General features: G+C 38.7%; 1 protein-coding gene across 2 annotated transcripts; it reads left to right on the top strand.

Moving 5' to 3' along the window:
- The first annotated feature begins 1,830 nt into the window (after positions 1-1,830).
- On the top strand, positions 1,831-18,765 carry MCUR1 (mitochondrial calcium uniporter regulator 1). Of its 2 annotated transcripts, none has more exons than XM_074871159.1 (9): positions 1,831-2,224; positions 3,060-3,173; positions 4,489-4,592; positions 7,412-7,513; positions 9,136-9,177; positions 11,398-11,469; positions 14,686-14,739; positions 15,846-15,960; positions 18,305-18,765. In XM_074871159.1, exons 1-9 carry the CDS (start codon positions 1,936-1,938, stop codon positions 18,316-18,318), a joined length of 906 nt encoding a protein of 301 aa, XP_074727260.1. In that variant the 5' UTR covers positions 1,831-1,935; the 3' UTR covers positions 18,319-18,765. The 2 variants fall into 2 exon arrangements, with proteins under 2 accessions (XP_074727260.1, XP_074727252.1); XM_074871151.1 differs by having other exon boundaries at positions 17,263-18,765.
- The last annotated feature ends 4,119 nt before the right edge of the window (positions 18,766-22,884 follow it).

Raw genomic sequence — 22,884 nt, 5'->3', positions numbered from 1 at the left:
GCACAGCGCAAGTGGTTTGAGAAACAGCTATTCAGGTAGGATTAGTCTGTGAGTACAGTCATATTATAGAATCATAAAATGGTTTGGGTTGAAGGTGACCTTAGAGATCATGTAGTTCCAACCCCCTTCCACTAGACCAGGTTGCTCAAAGCCCCGTCCAACCTGGCCTTGAACACTTCCAGGCAGGGGACAGCCGCAACTTCTCTGGGCAACCTGTTCCAGTGCCTCACTACCCTCCATGTAAAGAATTTCTTCCTTATATCTAATCTAAATCTACCCTCTTTCAGTTTAAAACCATTACCCCTTATCCTATCCCTACACTCCCTGACAAAGGGTCCCTCCCCACCTTTCTTGTAGGCCCCCTTTAAGCACTGGAAGGCCACTATAAGGTCTCCCCTGAGCCTTCCCTTCTCCAAGCTGAACACCCAACTCTCTCAGCCTGTCCTCATAAGGAAGGTGCTCCAGTCCTCTGATCATCTCCGTGGCCTCCTCTGGACCTGCTCAAGCAGGTCTGTGTCCTTCTTATGTTGGGGCCCCCAGAGCTGGACACAGCACTCCAGGTGGGGTCTCACAAGAGCAGAGCAGAGGGAGAGAATCACCTCCCTCGACCTGCTGGCCACACTTCTCTTGATGCAGCCCAGGGTACAGTTGGCTTTCTGGGCTGTGAGCGCACATTGCTGGTTCATACTCAGTTTTCCATCCATTACTACCTCCAAGTCCTTCTCAGGGCTGCTCTCAATCCACTCATCACCCAGCCTGTATTTGTGCATGGGATTGCCCCAACCCATGTGCAGAACCTTTCTGATATACTGAAGCAACAGTTATAGTTTATTTTGTAATAACAGTGATGGTTTCTACCATTCTGCTTTATCACCACTGCAGCTGGAGGGAATTCCTGCTAGAAATGCTGGCCTTGTACACACGCATTGTCTCAGCTGCAGTGACAAGCTGTGCTGCTGTGGCACTGCTATACGCCGTGGCGGTTCACCTACCTTTGCATTTATATAGATACACCTGAATGATTCCCTCTTCAGACTGATTTACCGTAATTATCAATTTGAGTAAGAAGAAGAAAAGGTGCCGCATGCTTTTTGTGATGATGTATACAACAGAAAAAATAGACTTGCTCTGAAATAAGTGCTGCCTGGAGAAAATGGCAGTGGGCCATACCAATTTCTTCTTGTATTAATTCCCTACAAATATTGTTTTAACAGCACATAAGGAAAAAGTACACCCGTATTTTCAGCAGAACTGAAAAGACAGCACTGTAATAGTTATGGCAACAGTTTAATGATTAAGGCTCCAGACTCTTCCATCCACTGAGTTGCCTAATTCTGCAAATTACTCGATTAATAACTTTGAAACCCAAAATCTCAGCCTCATCACAGACTGACAAGGTTTGTCTGAACTGTGCTTCTCTACTGGACATCTATTTGAACCCAGAACGAATAAAGACGTTATTCGGGAAGGGGGCAGCGGTCAGACAGGAAGCACCGGATCGAGCCGGTACTGCAGCACCAGGACAAACCTCCCTCCTAACACACTCTTTTTCCGCTTAAATAAAGCACGGAAGAGGCAGTCTCGCCGCTGCACGACGCCTGGCAGAGCCTGTAGCAGCTGCCTCCCCGCATCCCAGACCGCGGCCCGGGGAGCGAGGAAGTCTCCGCCGAGGCCCGCCCCGCCCTCGCAGGCACAGCCTCGCAGCCGGCCCGCCCGCGCCGCTCTTCTCAGGCCCGCCGCCTGAGACATAAAATCAACCGCCGCCCCCCGCAGCGTCACCCGCGTGTTTTGCCACGTGCCGGAGGCGGATGTGAGGCGCCGCCTGTAGCGGAAGCGGGAGGCCGGGGCGGCGCGTGCTCGGCGATGGCACTGCAGTAGCGGCGGCAGCGGCGGCGGTTTCCCCCTTCCCCCCCTCTTCCGTCGTCGGGCCCGGCCATGGCCGGGGGCCGGGCGGCCACGGCTGTGAGCGGCGGGAGGCGGGCGCTGCTGCTGTTGCTGCTGCCGGGGCCGCGCGGCGCGGACGGCGCCCTCCCGCTCGTCTCCGCCGCTGCCTCGCGTGACCGCCGCGCGCCCCACTCCCCCGCGCGCCGCTGCCTTGGCGACTGGCAGCGCCCGGCCGTGCTGCCCCGCGCCGGGGCGGCCGTGACGGCCGTTAACGGCAGCGCGGGGTGGGGAAGGCGCGTCGGCGGGACCGGCAGGGAGAGCCGCCGCTGCGGGGAGAGGGGTGAGAGCTGGGAGGCGGGCGGGTGCCGCCTCGCCTGACCCCGGGAGTCCAGTGGCACGGGGTCCGCCGCCCCCCCGGGGAGCCAGGGGCCTGCGAGGCGGGTGCTGCTGTCCGCAGCAGCTTTGGGAACTGTCCGCAGGGGTCGTTACTAGGACTGGGTTTTTCTCCCCCGAAGTCTATATTGGTTATCCCTTATTGAACTTTGAGACAGCTAAGGCACAGCCGGATTTTCTATCCAAGTGTTTTAAAATATAATGTCTTTGAGGACAGAGAGTTCTGCCTCCAGACAACTCGCCTCGTATTCTATCTCGCATTTTTTTTTGTCAGCTGGTCTATGCAAATGTCCAAGTGGAAGCTACACTGTCACAGATTTGCATTCGATGTTGACAGTATTTTCTGTACAAATGGCAAATTGTGAGCGATTACTTTTTGTCTGAAGGGCAACCAGTGAATGTTGGCTTCTTTAACAAAGAATGGAAAGAGTCTGTTGTTTTAGTCGGGAGCTTTGAAGTGCTCACAGCTTCCACCAGTTACGCTGATAATGGTAAAGCAACAACTTTTCATCCCACCTGATGCTTGGGATTTTTCTAGGATGTTATATTGGAGAGCATTTCAAAAGTGTAGCAGTAATGTTATATTCTATTTTTTATCTCTTGTGCATAGAGGTTGTTAGTTAGATACCTTTTCAGTTTCAAGCTGTGATAATCATGCACAATCTAATATTCTGTCATAAATGAAAAATATTTTGGATAGTAAGGAGACTCCTGGAAAGCAAACATGTTGATTAAATATTCTTTCTTAGAAATAACTTACATTTTGTTTGCCTTTTTTTCAGATATAAGCATCTCTGCATCATCGTCTTTACAAAGCAAAGGGAATATTTCCTTATTGGGAAATAGGAAGCTTTTTTTTGACACTCATGCGCTGGTGTGCCTCTTGGAAGAAAACGGTAATTTGCTAGAGATGGGTAGCTATTTTTAATGTCATTTCATGAGGGTTTTTTTTTTAGTTTACAAAGTTTGTTACTTGCTTCTCCTTGACATGTGATGTTACAGCTTCAGTTTATGGATTTTATTTTTTTTTTTATATACTAGGTAATAACATGTAGGCTTTTTCTACTTCCAAAAGGAAACAGTGAGCTTATATAACTTTGATTGGAATAATTTATTGTCCAACTGGTAATTAAAGATGCTAAAGAGAAATTAAAATTTAAGAAATGGGAGTGAAAAACAGTTTTCAAGGTAGTGGTTTAAAATGTATTAATTGGATTCCTGCATATTTACTATATAGTAGCTTGAATATACAACAGTGTATTATAATAGGGTTGAATATGGACTACTATGAAGCTTTTAGGATGGAATGTAGGATACTACATAAAATATGGCTGCTCTTATAGATTCATGCTAATTTTGCTGATGTGGGGAAGGTACCTTAAGGTGAAGTTCAGTCCAGCTGCATTGACTTTCAGCAGCTCTCCATCCCTGAAAAGAAGAGGTCCCACTGCCTTTCCCCTGCCATGGGGTTTCTTCTTTTTCTATGTGCCAACCTAATTCTCGGAAAACTCTCCAGCTCTTTTGCTTGGTTGGTATTTGGGGACACTAGTTTAATGAGCTCAAGAGCAGTTGCTTGAGCACTAGGACACATACAAAGTGGGAGAGGGAGAGAGAGAATGTTTCTTTTAATAATGATTAAATCTTGTTCATGACGTTTTTACTCCTTCATTTTGAATGTGGAAAAGTCGAGAGTATTTCCAGGGACAATGTTTTACAATAGCTCCCAATATGTTCAGTTTAAAAGGTTTCTAATAGGGACTCAGAGGCTGGTAAGCCTAAAATCAGAGCAGTTAGTGCTGTTTTCAGTTGTTGAGTTTTGCACATCTTCAGTGGTACTGAAGATTTATGGTGCACTGAAAGTAAGTACCTGCTTTTCAGGGTCAGAATTTTTGTTTCTAGAAGTAACTGCATGTGAGAGATGACATTCCATAGTACTTCTAGAAATTTTCTAGTGTTTATTCTGCTGATACTGTAATAGTGCTGTACTACAGAAGCAGCTGTACTATGTCACAGACAATTTTAGGGTGAGGGAACTTGGATGTACTGACTGGCTGTGTTCTTTTGTTGGTGCTGAATCAAGAGGAGTATGTTTTTTTACCTTTTATAACTGATACTTGTTTTAACTTGGTGCTGAGTATTAGCAAGTGGCATTTCTGTAAACTGTCCAGATTTAGGTCGCTCTCTGAATGTTGTTGCTTTTGTTTTGCTTAGGGTTCACTACTCAGCAGTCGGAGGTCATTGTATCTGCATTAGTGAAAATTATGAACACCAACCTGGATATGATTTACAAGGACATGGTCACCAAAGTACAGCAGGTTAGATCAGATACAATGGTGGGGTTAAAGTAAATTAAAACCTAGTATGCCTGCTAATGAAATATATGTTGCTAGTTATTACTATTAGACACTGTATTTTAAAAGTTTGAAGGTGAAGAACAGACATCCCTGTGTATTTATTGGCTAGTGAATTTTGTCTTGAGTTTCTCAAATACTTACCAAAGTGTTGTGGTGGACCTTGAGATTTAGGTACTCTGAGTTGGTATGCAAATGACAGGTAGTTTTGTCGTTTCAACCTTATTGTAGCATGAAGTAGAATTACTGAGAAGGTTTTTAGGCAGGCATAGGAGAGGTATTCAGTGCATGGATTTGAATAGTTATAGCTCCTACATACATTCTTTTGTAGACTTGTAACAAGGAAGTACAGATTCCCTCAGTTATTTACCACCCTGTTATGTGATGCCTTTTTATTTATCTTTATGTCACAATGACCTTTATATTGTATTAAAATTGAGCTGAATTTTTTTTATATGATTTTTTTAGGGCATGATTGGTGTAGTTGTATACACTGATAAGATATAGGAACATATGTAGTTTGGATGCTGATATTGAAATCTATCTGCTTTTCCTCTGATGCATACATTGTTCATGATATCCCCTAAACCTACCCAGCATATACATCTTCAGAGGAAGTGAAGAAAACTTGCTTGAAAATGGACTGATAGTGCTGAGTATCTACAAAGATCTTTCCTGGCTCCCAGGAAATCATGTACAACTGAACTGAATTGTTAACTTTGACTTGTGAGGGAATGATTGTTTTAATGAATAATTGTGTCTAGAGGCAAGGTTTGTTCTAATACTGGCTGTGACTTTTTGGGGGGCCCTTTGTCAGGTTGTACAAAGGTAGATCCATGTAAGGAATTGGACATGACAGTGTTGGATGTTGCCACATTGAGCTCTTGGGCATCGGGCTCCAGAAATGAAACTGAAAGTCAGCGTAAGACATGATTTACTCACTGCATGTGGAACTTAAGCATCTTTGAATGGGATGTACAATATCTGGTATGCTGGAATTCCCTGACATGCAAGCTGGTCACATAGACACCGCTGACAAGAAGCATAGCAGAAGTACAGCCTCTTGAGTGGCTGGGGTTCACAGCCCCAAGTCACCTTCTGAACACAAGCTTTAACTTACTCATGGTAACTAGGCTGCTGTCTTAAAACATGAGAAAACAGCAGCTGATATCTTTGTAGTATAATAGTCTTGGCGGTAGGCCATCTCACTAAGAAGTGGAATACCTGGATTTTGCACCACCTTCCATCTAGGGAGGTTTCAGCCCATCCTTCCTAGCTTTTAGACTCCAGGCAAAGCAGACATGGGAGTGCTTCCTCCTCCTGTGCTGAATTTGTTTCACAGTCAGTCAGGGATGCAGGGTTTAAAGGGACCTTTTCTCCCATGGTTGGTTGTATTTTACAGTAAGCAGTCTACAATAAGCAGTCTCAACCTCCTAAGCCCAGCTTTTTTGAATGAAAGTAAACACGTTTTCATTTGTTTTCTGCCAAATTAAATGTTGCTACTGATGGTAGATGTTTTCTGAGACTGTTAGATTTGACCCTGAAGTGACTTTCTGCCATTAAAATTCAAATGTGCAGGTTTGTACAGCATGCTAAACTAGAAGCAGTTCAGAAGGTGAGTGCGCCATGAACTCTGGGCAACATGGTAAACCTGTACTTCCTTATAGTCTTTGAATGCACAAGGGCTTATACGGAGAGTGAAGAATTGGGAGAAGGTTTGGAACGTTATGGATGTAGCTATTACCATTAGGCCATAGCTGGGTATGTAAAAGATGAAGTGTTACACTGGTTAGACAAAACCTTAGGGAAAAAGAAATATGTATATGTATAGAGATGAGGAAGAGAAAGAATATGGAAGATTCTGTTCTCTGTTTTCTGAGTTCACCAAAGATGGGAGAGAACAAAACCAAGCTGGAGACATCAGGGAATAAGAGAAGAGGTGTCCATGGCAGTATTCTTTCTGTAGACTTTTTGTAATGTGTCCAGTACAATGACCCATTTTTTTTTCAGTCTGATGGTCATGTAGCCTGGTGAGGCATCTCCAGATGCCACTTAGAAATATAACATGGCAAGTTCGAATAGCATTTTCTGACAACAGTGAAGTTAGTGTGCTGTGTCAGATTTTGTAGGGTTCTTAGTCCAGAATCAAAAGCAAGGGAGTATTTATTAGAGGGAGATCTTCAGAGTAGAGAAGGCAGTCCCTGTTTGCATGTGTGGATAGTATAGGATCTAGAACAGTGTTTACAGGCTCTTCCATCCTTGAAAGTTGCAGAGGATTCTTGTTTGTCTTCTGTCTGCTCCGTATAGCAGACTGAGAAGAGCACTCATAAGTATAGTGCATGAGTGTGAGTAGCAAAGCAGAGTGAGCCCCCGTGCAGCAGGAGGTAAAAAAGGAGGTAATTACAAAAGAGTACAGTTGCACTGAGGAGTTTTGGTCTGAAAGCCAGCTTTCCACATTTACCTCAGAGACACCTCTTCTCTCCCTAATCCCTTTGATATCTTAAGAATTTGAAGACTTGGAAGAAGCTTTCCTAGGCTATTAATTGAATTATTCTGGCCTGTGTTAGCACTATTAATTTTGTCAAACATTACCAGTGTTTGAGCTTAACTTGCTTATTTTGTCACTTCACGTAATTTATCTTGCTTTCTGAAACTTGGATAATCTGAAATAGCTGAATTAAAAATTTCAGGATACCAAAATAGCATATCATATTTGTAGGGACAGATGAGAAAAAGCATTATAGCTATGATATGTTCTGAGGTTTTTCTTTCCTCTTTAAAAGGAAATTGCACTTCAGCAAGTAATGTCCCATATTGGTGGCGTGAAAAAGGACATGATTATTTTGGAAAAAAGTGAGTTTTCAGCACTTCGTTCCGAAAACGAGGTAAAAATCACTGTTTTGGAATGTGCTATTCTAGCACTTCCTTACTTCTTTCTAATGATGTAAAAAAGCATCTTGTACCCAAGGGGTTGGCTCTGGGGCTGGGATGGTTTAACACCTTCATTAATGACCTTGTTGATGGGGCAGAGTGCCCCCTTGGCAAGCCTGCAGATGATAGAAAGCTGAGAGCAGTGACTGATACACCAGGAAGTTGTGCTGCCATTCAGAAGGGACATCAACAGGCTGGGGAAATGGGATGACAGGAATGTCATGAAGTTGAACAAATGGAAATGCCAAGTGCTGCCCCTGAGGAGGAACAACCCCAGGCACCAGGACAGGCTGGGGGTGACCAGCTGGAAAGCAGCTTTGCAGAAGAGGCCCTGAGGGTCCAGGTGGACACCAGGCTGACCATGAGCCAGCGATAAGCCCTTGTGGAAAGGCAGCCAACAGCCTCCTGGGCTGTGTTGGGAGGGCTGCCAGTGGGTCAAGGGAGGTGGTCCTGCCTCTCTGGCTGGCACTGGTGAGACTTCATCTGGAGTGCTGGGTCCAGTTCTGGGCTCTCCAATAACAAGGGAGACATGAGCATGCTGAACAGGCCAACAAACAGCCAGAAAAATCAGTAAGGGACTGTGAGAGCTAGGACTTTAGCCTGGAGAAGAGAAGGCTTAGAGGGGATATCACTGTATACAAATATTTGAAGGGAGGGTGTAAAGAAGACAGGGACAGGCTCTTTCTGGTGTTGTCCAGTGACAGAACAGTAGGTAATTGGCAGAGATCAAAATGCGGGAAAGTCTATTTAAACACGAGAAAAACCCTTTTTTACTGTAAGGGTGGTAGAACACTGGAATGGGATGCCCAGAGAGGCTGTGGAGTTCCTATCCTAGAGATATTCAAAACCCAACTGGACATGGCCCTGAGCAACCTGTTCTAGTTGCCCCTGCTTTGAGCAGGGGATTGGACTGGGGTGGTCTTCAGAGAGAGTTAATAGAAGATGCTACATCTATACCTATTTCATGTATCTTTTGAAAGAGATAAAGTAATAGAATAATAGCATAAAATGACCTCTGGAGAATGTTAGGTAGTTGCAGGCTGCAGTATGATTGCCACTGAGCCATCTCTTAAAGTTGAACAAACCCAGCTTGTTCTTTCCTCCTCACCCCCCACCCCCAACAGTCCCCCATCATCTTTATGGCCCTCCACCAGACTTGCTCCAGTATGTCAACACCTGTCTTTTACCAGGGAGCCTAAAGCTGGACACAGCACTTCCAGCGCAGGCTCGCAAGTGCTGAATATGGGGAAATAATCACTTCCCCTGGCCCGCTGGGTTTACTCTTGTTAATACCATCCTATGCATTTGGCCACCTTTAGCGCTGTGGGACACGGCTAGCTTCTGTCTTGTGCTGTTGTTTGGAAATGCATAGTACTAACTAAACAGGCATGTGTATACACACACACATATTTATACACATGCTGAGGACATAGAGGTACACCATGCTTAGTTTGCTTTCCTTTTCACGTTATGGGTTATAGTCATTGTTACTGATCATACAAATTTATTAGTATTTCTAGATTATGTGGGTTTTTTATACAGTAATAAAGTGTACCATTTTTTTCTACTCTCCCAGAAAATAAAACTTGAACTCCAGCAGATAAAGAAGCAAGTCATGGTAAGATATGATACCAATATAATTAAGAATTAAAGCCTGTCTAATTTGCTTTAAAAAAAAAAAAATTGCTTTCAAGATTTTATTTCAAAAGCTGTGCTTAATTGTTGTGATATATAGGATACTGAAATTGCAGCCACAGTACACTGTGGGCTGCAGCCAAGACAATTTCATGCATACTTCATTTGTCATTACAGAGAACTGTGAATTGTACAAGACATAAAAAAAAAATTTAACTGAAGATTTTTTTTAATTTTGATTTCTGATTCAGAAAGTGGCTGCCATGTCATGGTTAAAGTTGAGTCAAGTTCTGCATTTAGGGCTGCCTGTTACATTTAAAGATGCAACATACTTTGAAAATTACAGCACTTACCAATTGGTTTGGGTTTTGGTTTGGGGTTTTTTTTGTTTTTTTCTGTGAAGACTTGTTAGTTGTCCAGAATTTAAAATAGCTTTTAAATGGCTTTTTTAGGCCACTAAGTTTGGGACCATTATGTTTTGTCCCATTTGTTTGGGAGCAAATGATCATTGCAAGAAAACAGACTCTCTGTCGAAAACTTACTCCGTTAATTTTCGTACAGATTCTTATTCTTACCAGGTGTAAGCATCAGTGCTGTGTTTCTTGAATATCAGTCCAAACACCTTTCTATCATCAAAATCAAGATTGTCTTAAAAATCTATTATTTCAATGGATGTGGAGTCATAAGCAGCCTTTATACAGAAACAAACATTCTTGTAAGAGTCATTAAGATTGGAAACTGGGAAACATTAACTGTTTTTAGGGAGTATGGACATATGACTGGAGGACTGCTATTTCTTGCTGAGACATCCTTCTTAGTTGGAAGGATGGAGCCCTCTTCCTTCCTTAGGATTTGTCCATGAAGTTGTCAGACTATTGGGCTTGTCAAGCTAGCTGACAGTGTGGTCAAACTCAGCCTAGTGCCTCCTTACCATTTCTTTCCTATTCTCTTCAGTTTCTTTTTGCACTGTCATCTCCAAAAGGAGAACGTAAATTTCTCAAGGCTAATCCTACATGTTTTATACTGTGTTATGAAGTGCATAATACATCTGGGTTTTCAGAATGCCATTTTAAAATACATTTGGCATCTAATTTTTGAATTGTAACTTATTTTATTGTTTTAGTTGCGTATAAATGACTTAGTGTAATCCACTGGTAGAGTGTCAAGAATCAGAGTTATCTTTTCTTAAAAGCTGGATGTCTTTCTTACGTTTAACTGTAAATGTAGTTCTCACAAGTATGCTTGCTCGTACTTGTTCCTTAAAAGACAGAGGCACAATGTTGTAAAAGTTTAAGAAAAACTTATTGCTAATTTTTGATTCATCAGACTGTAATGTATTGTGTTGTAATGACATCTGATTATAAACCAACGTTCAAAAATTCAAACATAAAAATTGAGTCTCATTATTTTTCATACTAACTTAATGAACTCTTGACTAGTTGACGTTGGCGTACTTGAGAGATGCTTACTTGGTTTTATAGCAGAATCTCCCAGAACATCAGCAATCTTTTGCTTCTCTCACACATTCATCTGATCAGCAGTTTGCCTCATGACAAACTGTCAGCTGGCTGGAATTCCTGCCAGGAGGTTGCATTAAAATGGCAGCTGTCACTGAGAAAAGCAGGAATCACTTACAGCTATTGATGAAGTAAAATGCAAGTGTACAGCTTATGGTAGTTTTTCAGAGTTAGATGTTTAAAAATTTAATAAACATTTAATGACTTCTAAAATATCTGTAGCTTTTTCTGAAAGCCCTAGATGTAGTCTTTAGAAACATACTTTCTTTTACATTGGAAGGTTAGAAACTGCTTTTAAAGTCATTTGAGCATCAAGGTTGCTTCATGGAGAAAGTCCAACTTACAGGTGTACATGGATTTCTAGAAATCAGAGTGAGTTATGGGCTATATGGAACAATCACAGCTTTTATAGAAGGATGTGCTTTCAATTAGTGCTGTTCTCAGTGTTCTCGTTTTAAAAATAATTGTTAGGTTTTGATTCTGAGATCCAGTTCATACTATAGAATATGAGTATTTCCCAAGGGAAGAATAATAATACTTCTAATTTTGAAAATTATGTACATTAATTAGAGAGAAGCTTGATTCCAGAGATATGTAAAGAAAGGCACAATGTATTTGTCTCATTTTTTCTGCTTATGATTAAATGGAAAATCTTGCTTGCTGCTTTGTCAATTTTTTCCCCTTAGGATGAAATTACCAAAGTTCGTGCAGATAACAAGTTAAACCTAAACCTAGAAAAGAGCAGAGTAAAAGAATTGGTAAGTTTTGGTTACTTTCTTCTAGAAACATCTCAACACTGAGTAATCTCCACATTTGGGTAAGAGCATCTTACCCAAAGAGCACTTTCATACTAATCTATAGTATCATTCAGCTTCAAGATGGTATTAATCCAAGTTACTCATCTTTATGCTTCTATAGTACAAGGTGTTCTGTAGTGTACAGTGTTTGGTTTTGTATCTTATCTATTTTTATATTGTTTTAATATCATGATTAACACATTACACTTAAATACATTAAATATTTAATCTAAATATGCTGATTAGCTCCTACAGGTTTTCTATGTTACTAGTATATCTCTTTTTCTTTTTTCACAAGTGTACACATTTCATTATCATCACTGAAGACGTTTAATTTCCTTATAGCTAGAGAACTTATAGTGTAGCTAGTTTGTCAGGAAATACGTATTGTGAAAACAGTTGCAATTTATTTTAATTTTTTTGATTGTAACTGATACTGGTTCAGATTGTTTTGAACTTTGAAATATCTGGTAGAACTGAACTGATGTGATCTTAAATTAGAATAATGTAGATGAAGAATTGGAAGATTAACAAGTTTTTGCATTATATGTAGCACTCTATTTAGCGTTCTGTTCCCATAGATAGCTTTTAATAGCTTTTAGGATCTCAGAGAAATTGAATCTTCTAAATTGAAAGGTCTTTTAATGACACTTTTCTATTAATATTATTTTTTATTCAGGCCTTTTTCACAGGTGAATAATGAGTACGTAATACTTACCTCCAATCTAGGCAATAAGAACTGTTCAAGTAGATATCATTTATCTTCTGTGTGTGCCCCTTGAAGTTTTTTGCAATGATTAGTTCAGGTAACGGCTGTGTCAGTGATTTAGTATAATGACTAACAGTCTGCTATCCCATGGTAGATGCTTGAATAAAGTACAATTTGAGCAGCTAGAATTCTTGTTTAAAGGTTAATACTTCATGATAATGTTTTAAAAAAGCATCATATGAAATGTATTAACTGTGTAGATCGTAAGCTTTGCAGTACTCTGGGCTTACAAAACTTATGTAAAAACCACTTCACCAGTGATAATTAGGCACAAGTGTTTTCTTGTATATTTCTATAGGATCCTGGAATCTGGACTCTGACTGTTGTGCAGAACACTATGTTATTTTGCCTCCTAGGAAGAGCAAACTGCATGTCAACTTCGTCTTAGGAAAGTTGACCAACTTTGTAGTCTGTTGTGCAACTATGAATTCATAGTTTCAATGGAAACTGCTCTTTTTTCCTCCCCAGTTTTGCTTGGCATAAGTACTGAAGGAGAATTTCTTAATTTGTCAACACTGATGCAGTTTTTAATGTTTCAAACTTGAAATGCTTTATCTTTTAATTAGTTCATTCCACTTTACATTTCTTGGAGAATCCTGCATTGCTTAATGAACATCTGTTTATGCTGTGATTTGTATCTGCAGTGATACGGATTTGAAAACTCAAAGTACAGTACAAAATTCCATATATATTGATGTGTTCATGCAGCACAGTGCCTCTATGCTTGCTGTTAAAAATCCCAAGATGTATCTGACAAAACTGAATTTTCTCTACACTGTGAAAAAAGTGGACTTAAGAGGAAATCTCCCTGTTGAATTTCGGGGGGAAGTTTAACCTTGTCTTTCCTCCTTGTTTTTTTTATGCACTGGTGGTGTTACAGATGTGTGCTGATGCCCTGCAGTAAAAGGGTATATTTCACTATCTTAAAACCTAAGTTTAAAATCCTTGGATCTGACCTGGAGAGTTCTAGCGACAAAACAAAACTTTGTTAAAGTTTTGTTTTGTCGCTAGAACGAAGACAAAGAAGACAGAAGCTTGTAGAATACAAATTATTCAGAAAAATGTGTATTTGGCTAACAGCATCTGTTTAAAGTAAAACAGATTAACTATTTCAATCCATAAAATTGTCTTTTTTAGATGTCATGGTTCTTTTGATAGTGATGATCAATTTATTAATATGAGGTTCAATTCTTATGTGACATTTCACCTCAAATGTAATTTTAATTAGATTCTTTTATAAATATTCTGCTGTCTTACCACTTTCAAAAATGCATATTTATATGAAATGTCTGTATTTCTTTTTTTATCCCTCTTCATTTTGCAGAATCTAGTGACTATTTCATTAATTTTAGGCATGCTGTTATTTGTCTGTGTTATGTCATTTTCTACATTTGTAGCAGCTTCCTATCTCTTTAATTTCATCTTTAGATCAGTCAAAAGTCCAAACAGAGCTCTAGATCTTTAAGGAGGGTTTTTCAATACTGAGGCATTTATGTAGAGTAATCAGAGTTAGTATTAAAGTGGAATAAGCTTCCGGAGTGAAGAAAAACAAAGCGACTTTCCATATGGGAATATCAACAGATGAGGTTATTGCTGTGTATGAGGATTGAGATGGGTGCCTGATGACCTTAATACTCTACACTATAGACTGGTGGTTTAGCAGCTGTCTATGAATAATTGAATTGCTCCAGTAGTGGGACAAGAACCATTATAGATGTCAAGGTAAATCATGCTTGTTCATGAGTCAGAAAGGTAAACTGCCTTAAAGGTATGCTTCTTTAATTTGGATTTAACTTTTCTTGAACCCAAATAGCTGTAACTTAAAAATAAGCCACAACTTCTGATGTTCCACAAATGAATGGCTTAATATGAGATACAAGTGTTCTATATTTAACAAATATATCATTAAATGATAGTCAGAACAATACAAATGGTGAGCACAGGCAGTGCTGGCTAAACATTTCTTTGATAGCTGAGTTTGATATAATGTTTTAAAACTGTACCTCCCATTCCTGAAGTAGATGGTTCAGCCTTAATTGCGTTTGTATGCTCAATGGATTAGTTAACTGTTCCAGAGTTACTGTTTAGAATCATAGGTCTTTGTTTCTCAGAAATGCAAATCTGCCAACCTTTCTTCCAGCTGCTTATTAATATATACAGTTTTTGCAAAACACAGGTGTCTGATGAATTTGTGCTTTTCAGTTCAGAGGTGTGGACCAACACCTGCCTAAATTGTGCTTTTCTGAAGGACAGCAATTATCCTACTGCCTCCCAAGTGTTGTCAGACAATAATCTTGTCCAGATCCAGCATTGTACAGAATTTGGAAACAAAGAAATATGCTTTTGAGTATGGGGGGAAAAAGTTCAATGATAGTATGTTTATCTTTTTTTTTTTCCTTCCCCTCTAGTACTCACTTAATGAAAGAAAACTACTTGAAATGAGGACAGAAGTAGTGGAATTGGTAAGAACTTAGTAGCAGATTATTACACAACAAATCTTTTTGTACTTGGGTTATAGACCTGGTACTCTTTTTGGAATTGTTCCATGTCTTTAGGCATTTTAATGTACAAAATGTCATTGTATTTTATTATTTCCCTGTGTATTTTCATATTGGTACAGGTAACTAAAGTGTCTACAGAATAAAAAGGCTTTCATATATATATGATTAGATTCTCTGCATGTATACTGAACTACTGTTCAGTAGTCGCTTTGTTTTGAAACTTCATGCATGTAGTATTTTCTTCAGATGGAATTCTACTCTTAATGAAATTAATTTTTTTTTCCCCCCATGTTAAGAGACTGAAACACATTGCTTGATTGATTTGGCTTCATTTTAGAGGAGGTTTTTACCAAGCACTTCCTCTTTCTTTTGTTACCTTTCTGTAGTATAGGGAATTACCCCTAGGAAGACGTCTAGCAGTAAATCATTAACTGATTCACAATGTTTCAGTAGTGCTGATTTGAACATATCAGTAACTCAGCAGCTGTTGTTCTCTGTTTACGAATTTGATCTTTCAGTCTTTTTCTGAGTAATAATTCTATCCCATTTTTTTACAGAAGTCCTGCCTTCTGTCATAGTCAGATTCTGAATTTGTCTGTAGCTGGTTTTGTGGTGGAAATCATTACAAGATGAAGACATGCTTTTTTAAATCAGAAGACCAATTCTCAGTGTTACTAATGATCCATAAATCTTTATGCTTTGGTTTATTTTTGTCACAAGAGGCTTTTGGACTTCTCAATAGCTCTTATAACTGAGCAGTGACTTTAATATCAGTGGGCCAAAGGACAGATTGAAGTTAATGTTTATGCTGCTAGATTGAGATAAGGCATCCAGTTCTGCCACTTTCTAGATTACGTGTTAAGGAACATGTAATCGTATAAAATTCCTGAGTTCACCAAAGTATTCAATTCCTTGGATATAATCAGCTAGGAAGGAACTTGTTCTCTCTGAATCCAAATTAACATATATTTAATGAGGAATCAAAAATACAACTTGAAGGAATAGGTTAAACTTCTAAATAAACTAGAAACTCTTCAAACTGCATCATTTTGTTGTCTTCTTTTTAGCATGCACAACAAGATCGAGCTCTGACCCAAACAGACAGAAAAATAGACACAGAAGTTGCAGATCTGAAAACAATGCTTGAATCGCACAAACTTGATAATATTAAATACTTAGCAGGTAAGGAATGTGATAGTTGTCTCTGGTCAAACTGTTAAAGATTGTTAAATGTTTGACAAACTCTCAATTGCCTGTATTCATAAAGGCCCTGATTAAAAAAAAAAAAAAATACTTGAAATAGTCTCAGTCAAGATTAGCAGCCTTGTTTGTGTGCTTAACCCAGACAAAATTTCCTGTGATTCGCAACTTTATTTTGCATGGGCTATGGCTGTATGACTTTTTTCCCTCTGCTTTATACTGTAATAATAATGTGTAGGAGAAATCTAAAAGACTGCATGTTGACAAGGGCCAAAAATTTCTTCTGTGCCTGACTTAATTTATAAAAGCAGCCTGCTGCATGCATTTCCAGTATTTCTTCATCTGTCTCATGGAGATCTATATGCCAAATGGAACGTTTCAGCTTTTCTGACTGTTCAGCACTACATATTCTTTAAACCTTCATTTTTCAGGCATGTGCATTTAGAAAAATACTATGTGTGTGTGTGTGCCTACATTATTGCCCTAAGTAACTTTAATATTTTGACATTTTGCTACTGAGTATGCAGTGCCATTAAATGTGAGCAGGTTTGCAATAGACAATTACTCTGATTTAGATTTTCTGATTATTCTTTCACAATGGGTTTTGTCACAAGTACAGTTATGTCTATTCATAGTACTGTACTTCAGGCATATCCTTTAGAGAGAACCATTACTTGAAAATAAAAGGCACTTTACTAAAATGAGAGGAAATTCTTTTCCCCATCATCCCTACTCAAAAACACGTTGAACTCTGCATGGGGAAAAAAAAAAATAAAGAATTGTGTTTGAAGTGCTTCTGTTGCAAACAATGGCAAAATCTTCTGTGTGTATATCTAAAAATCAAAAGTTGACTTCATTTTAAATAGAAATTTTTAGAATTGCAAACTGATAAGCCTCATTAAAGATAGCTTTCATTTATTTTTTTCTGAATGCTTACTTGACTGTGATTTAATAATCCTGTTATTCATTTCCTCACTTTACAACTGTAACTTGCCATATTGATCTTTTTTGGAATGGTAAGCAACTAAGGGTTTGTTTCAGCCTTTTGATAGTTTTCCAGCCCAGTTTTTCTGCATTCTTTTTCTCCTTCCTTATTTGTCACTTTTGTGCCACTTCACCTTGAAATTGTTTGTTGTAAATCAAAAACCTTATTTTCTTACATAGGGAAGGGGTGGTGGGTACACTTTTAGTACTGTAGTAAGTGTACATAGCTTTCTGAAGAAATGTTCTGAGAGCTAATGATTAAATGTCTCCATTTTCCTCCCCATTTTTCTTTTCTTTCAGGTTCAGTATTTACATGCCTTACTGTAGCACTGGGATTTTATCGTTTATGGATATAATTAAAACATCAATTTAAAGGGACTTCTACTGTCTTGTTTCTACAAAAAAGTTTTATCTTTGCCTGGACTTTAACCAAGTCTTGACTGGTTTATTTATATTTTTTTTTTTTGTAAAGCAGACTGTATTGAGAATGTAGCCAAATATGTGCCTAGAAACAAACTGTACACATATTGTGTGTATTTTGAATTTTACCTCTGATGAAAGCGTGGTATGTGCATTTCTGCCGTTTCCCTCCGTTCTGAACTGCAGTACACCTTGCTGCTACAAAGTGTCATACAAGGGAAGACTGGCATTTATAACAATCGTGTGGGACTGCGTGCCGTAGAGAAGAATCTATGGGATTATGTTCCGTTGCCTACTCAGACACGCTTGCTGGAGTCAGTTGCATGTATCAGACTGAAGTCTTGGCTATTAATGTAAAACTGAAACTACACGTTTTGTGGCTTGGAGGCACTCTCGTATAAGTAGAGCTTGTGTTGACTGAATCATGCTTACTTCCCTCCTTCTAACACTTGTTCATATAGTTACTGTCATCAAATATTTGTTTTGCTATTTTTATAACAGAGTTATCAGCTCATTTTGCAGATGGCTGTTCAATCAGTTATGTTTCATGAAAGAGTACCATGTAGTGATAGCAGTGTTTGCTGCTAGTTTTGTTTGTAATGGATTTGTAGAGGTTTTTGTGACTGACTTGCCTTTGGTACATACAAGTATTTGATCCTCATTCCATATGCTAATCGTTAACTTTACCACTGTAACTGGAAGTTTGAAATGCAGTAAAATACACTAGTTGTGTTAATTTATAGTTAAGTGATATGAAGTGTCTCTGGTGCTGCCTTCTTGATGGAAGGGAATTGATGCTTCTAAAAAGGAAAGAGATTTTAAATGTGGTTATAAAGCAGAGTCTTAGGCGAGGGAATTACAATACGAACGGTCTTCTGGGTTTTTTGTTGTTAAAAAAACACCAACCCTGTTCGCTCTTCAGATGTGGAACTTTGATAGTGAAGCAGTAATGGAGACCTGCAAGGATGTTCAATCCAGTTGTGAGCAAGCCCATGTGAACCAGTAAGTGCAACTGAAAGCAATGAAGAAAGGCGTCCAGTGTATCCAAGATATCTGCCATTCTTCCACTGATGAAATGACTGCTTCATTAGCAGAGCTGCCATCTGTCTTCCTTCAGTTAAGGGAAATTTCCTGCTCTTGCTTGCTCTTAGGAGGGCAGAACAATCTATGCACTGGTAATAAATGCTGTTAGAGCACAATCACAGCTTTGCTTAATAAAAGTAAAGCTGTTTGGCAACTTTGTGCCTGTACTGTAATAACCATTTAAATATTTTTGGTGGTTGGGAGGGCCAACTTTGATCATGTGCAAATGCAGAGCAAGAGATGAATGCCTGTAATGATATTTTACTGGCCGAAATAAAGAATTTTGAATATTTCATAGAATATGCTGAGTTTTTATTATAAATGGAACTTTTAAATTTGAATTTAATCTTTGTTTAAAGATAAGTCACTGCTACTAGGACTTCTTTTAAGGTAAGAATTAGCAAAGTCGACAGCCGCTCTAACACACTGAAGAGGAAAGAACAGTCAATAATGTAAGTAAAGCTATTATTGCAGAATAACAGCTCCTCTAAAATGAATGAATCTATATTTAAGATCTTCACCTTTTTTATTTAAAAAATATTTTATAGGACTTGACACTTCTTCAAATTAGACAAGCAATAATTTGTTTGGAATGACTTTCAGTGTTGGTTCTTATCTTCCCAGGACAGATGATTCTGTATATGTCTATGTAATCAGTACATCTTTGCCTGTATGCCTGAGCATCTGAAAAATAGTTGCTAAAATAACTATATAGAACTAATTTTAAACATAGGGTCTATCCTGCTAAAAATAGATACTATGCAAATAAATTTCAGGGTAGGTAGAAGGAGGAGGTGAAAAGATTATAGAGCAGCATTGTCCTGGAATTAGCACAGTGTCAGGCAAACCAGCACCTCTTGGTGAGTGTTCTAAACAAGGAATAAAGTTAATACGTCATTCAGGAAAAGGACACTATAAATAGAATATAATTATTATTTCCTCTCCCATAAAGTCTTCAAGTGTGTTGTAAAAGCTTGTTATTCCTATTCTATGTGCATAGATGCATAATCTCTAATTTCCTCTGATTTTAAAGATCAGACTAGCAATCTTTCTAACAGCCTCATCATGTGTACTACATGTATTAATGGGCATTCCAAAAAGGTAGAAAATCCTTCCATATATTTCCAAACACAAATTCTTTGAAAGAGAGATTTAAACTCAAGGAATTAGCCTTTTGGTACAGGTGAGAAGCAAATACATCAGGACATACTACTAAACATCTCTTGAAAAGCAAGAGTGTCAAATAATCACTAAATTCATAGAATAGGAGACATAAGTTGGCAATTCTCCATTTTTTTTTCTGTAAAACTCTATTATACTGTATATTGCTACTGACTCAAATTAGAGGCAATTCTAAATGTGCAGAAATACTTTTCAGTTCTCTGACTTCATATTTTGCTTTTAATTTGCAGAGCTCTTCCAAAAGATGCAAGTGAAAAATAAATGGGACTGTTTTACCATAAAACCACTTCAGCTGTGAAAATCTGCAGTAGCTCCCCTTTGATTCAGAAATGCATCTGTTCATTTCCTGCCTGGCAGGAAAAAAGTATAAGAAAAATTTGATGTAGAAATGTTAGATCTCTCAGGCTCTCTACGTTAGTTTGCAGGAATAGAGGATGCAGCTAAAACTGAGCTCCAGTTCTGCTTTGCTTTCAGAAACAGCCCATCTCTATTGGAGAGCATGTAAGAGTAGCAGTCTGCCTATGCTAAAACTAGTTGTGCACTTACCCTGTGAACTTCCATGTTCACACGGCAAAGATGGGAATCTGTTTCCTTTTGGGGAAGGAGATTGAGAATCATTCCATTTGCTGGAAAACCTAAATTGCTCCAAAAGTTTCTTTGGGTTTTGCAGAATAAATCGAGATGCAGAGTTCTTACAAAACTGTATTTACTTGTAAAATGTTAGTGGGAGTATACTGAATTTAACTGCTTGTCTATCTTGCTTTCCCTTTTGTCCTCAGTAAAATCCGTGAGGGAGCTGTCTCCTTCTCACTGGTATGTATTAGCCAAATTGTTTGCGTCAAGTATTTTATTACTGTTAAATCACATGCTGTCTAGCCCTTTCTCTATTGGAAGTGTTGATCACATAATTTCCCAGAATGTTGTCGAGTTGTACTTAAAACCATGAGATGACAAATGGAAACATATTTTTAATGTAGGTATGTAATCTGCTTCAGTTTTTCTAACCACAAATGTTTTGGTTTACTAGAATAAGCCTTGTTCTAGTTGTGAATATTCACTTAACTGACCTTTTCATAAATGGTGGAATCCTAGCTCTGTGCCACTATTAACAGTTGCTATTGACTTTGGAGAAGGTGTGCTTTTAACTTCTAGATATTGAGTCCTACCGCTTCACTGGACTTTTCTCTTATTATGCTTGCTACCATCTGTAGACCTTGCACTGGAAACCCGGTGAGGTTTTTTTGCGTGTCTTTTAATCAGCAAAGTTAGCTAAATTCCTGTGGCTAATTCCTTTGCACTACTGGTTGCAAGGTGAGAGCAAGACTTAGTTTTGTATCTCCCACTGAGTTTTCAGGAATGAAGTAAACTGCCTTTACTGGTTTCTAAAACGATCAAAACTCTTCAAGACAATTCAATATTTAACAAAACTGCGATGTAAAATCTCTTTTCAAGGAATAAGTACACAGTAAAATTAATGATTTTTTTTAAATGTTTTAATATTTCTGAATACTTTTCCAAATATTATTAGTTTGACAATGGTGTTTTTAAGTATTTTTCCTTTCATTATATGTACCTTGAATTTATAAGGCTTTTTGTGGGGTGGGTTGGTGGGTTTTTTTGTGGTGTTGGGTTTTTTTGATTTTTGTGGGGGGTTTTTTTTAGAGTAAAGCCTCCTGGTTAAGCAATATATTTTCTTTAGCCCCTAAATAGTGCATTTACAATCAAATACATGCCTGGAATATTGGGGTTTGCTTTAATCAGAAACAAATGCATATACTCTTGGAAATAGAGGGCCTGCTGTGTCTTTGTTAGGAAAGCTTCCTTTGTCTTAATACACTTTTTTTTTTACCCTGTTGCCAAATATTTTATAGTACTAGTGTTGATTATTTATTTTACACTTGAATTCTACATCAGAGCAATTGCCTCTTATCCTTAACATGCAGTTTTTAATTAGATAAAGATCATAGAGGGAATATAGCAGTATTTGCATAGTGTTCCTTTTGAAATATCTCTATTCTGAGAAAGAAGATTCCTGTTTTCTTGGGAGGATGCCTAGCTGGTATCAACAAAATACTGGAAATGAATAACAAAGTATTGCAGCAAATAACTATCTTGGGCCAATGTTTATCCCCGTAGTCAATGTGTTGTAATATTTCAAATACCCTACCTCCCTTTGCTGTTCTGACATGCACCCTATCAAACTCTTCAGAAGTTCATTAGGTTCCCCATTTTATTCTAAAATTATATCGGCTTGATTCGAGTCATGACTAATACTACTCGTGAACAGTCTTTTCTTGTTGCATGAGTAAAAATGTAGTGAGGAGAAAAAAGGTGGTGTGTTGTGGGGGATTTTTGTTTGTTTTTGTTTTTCCTGTGGGTAAGTGGCACACGTTTTGTGAGAACTTTAAACAGAACTGTATGGTATGTGAATATAATAATGGCATACTTCTAGCAGGCAATTGAATTTGGTCAAATCAAGCTTGTATACAGGGCTCCAGGGTTTGCTTCAGAACTGGTAAGGTGAGTAATAGTTACCTTGGTAAGGGGTGGGAAGGGAAGCAGGGCAGATTTTTCAGCATGAAGGGAAAACTGAGAGTTTATACTGTGTATACTTTAATCTCCAGCATGCTTTGGTCTTTCTCCATTGTTAGAAATCTTGTAGTCCTCTTATGTAGGACTGTCAGCAATGCATGTTACTCCATGAATAGGCAGCTAGTAAATACATTACTCTTGACTGTGATTTTTGTCCAGAATAATTTGTGTCACTCCAAATCATTCTCCTGTCTTTACCCAGGATCTATTTTCTTCTGGCAAGGGTGTACTAAACATTATATATTCACAAAGTTCTCCCAGTGATGCAAGAAATTAATAAATACAAAGGCCACTTCAGAAGCTCCCTTTAAAGACTACTTGGCACAACCAGATCCAGATAGTGGTTGGAGATCTTGATAATCTTTTATAACAGTGCTTTCAAAGAAGTCAATTCTAATGCCTCGTGATTTACATCCAGAGTTCCCTTGTGTTCCCTAGACGCCAGCTAGGCCGAGACACTAACAGCCTTCTTGTCTGAGCTACTGAACTCTTCACTGAACTTTTAAGACAAAATAAAGCTACAGGCATGAACCTATACTAAAAAAATTAACCACTGATGATGCACAGATGAGACGGCATGTCTAGTGTGGATGCTGCATGGGGGTTCTATGGTTTTTTTCAGTGTTTTTCTTTGATGTAGTTAGT

The sequence above is a fragment of the Strix uralensis genome, chromosome 1, assembly GCF_047716275.1.
Source record: "Strix uralensis isolate ZFMK-TIS-50842 chromosome 1, bStrUra1, whole genome shotgun sequence".
Lineage (NCBI taxonomy): Eukaryota > Metazoa > Chordata > Aves > Strigiformes > Strigidae > Strix > Strix uralensis.
This window is presented reverse-complemented; position numbering and strand designations above follow the sequence as displayed.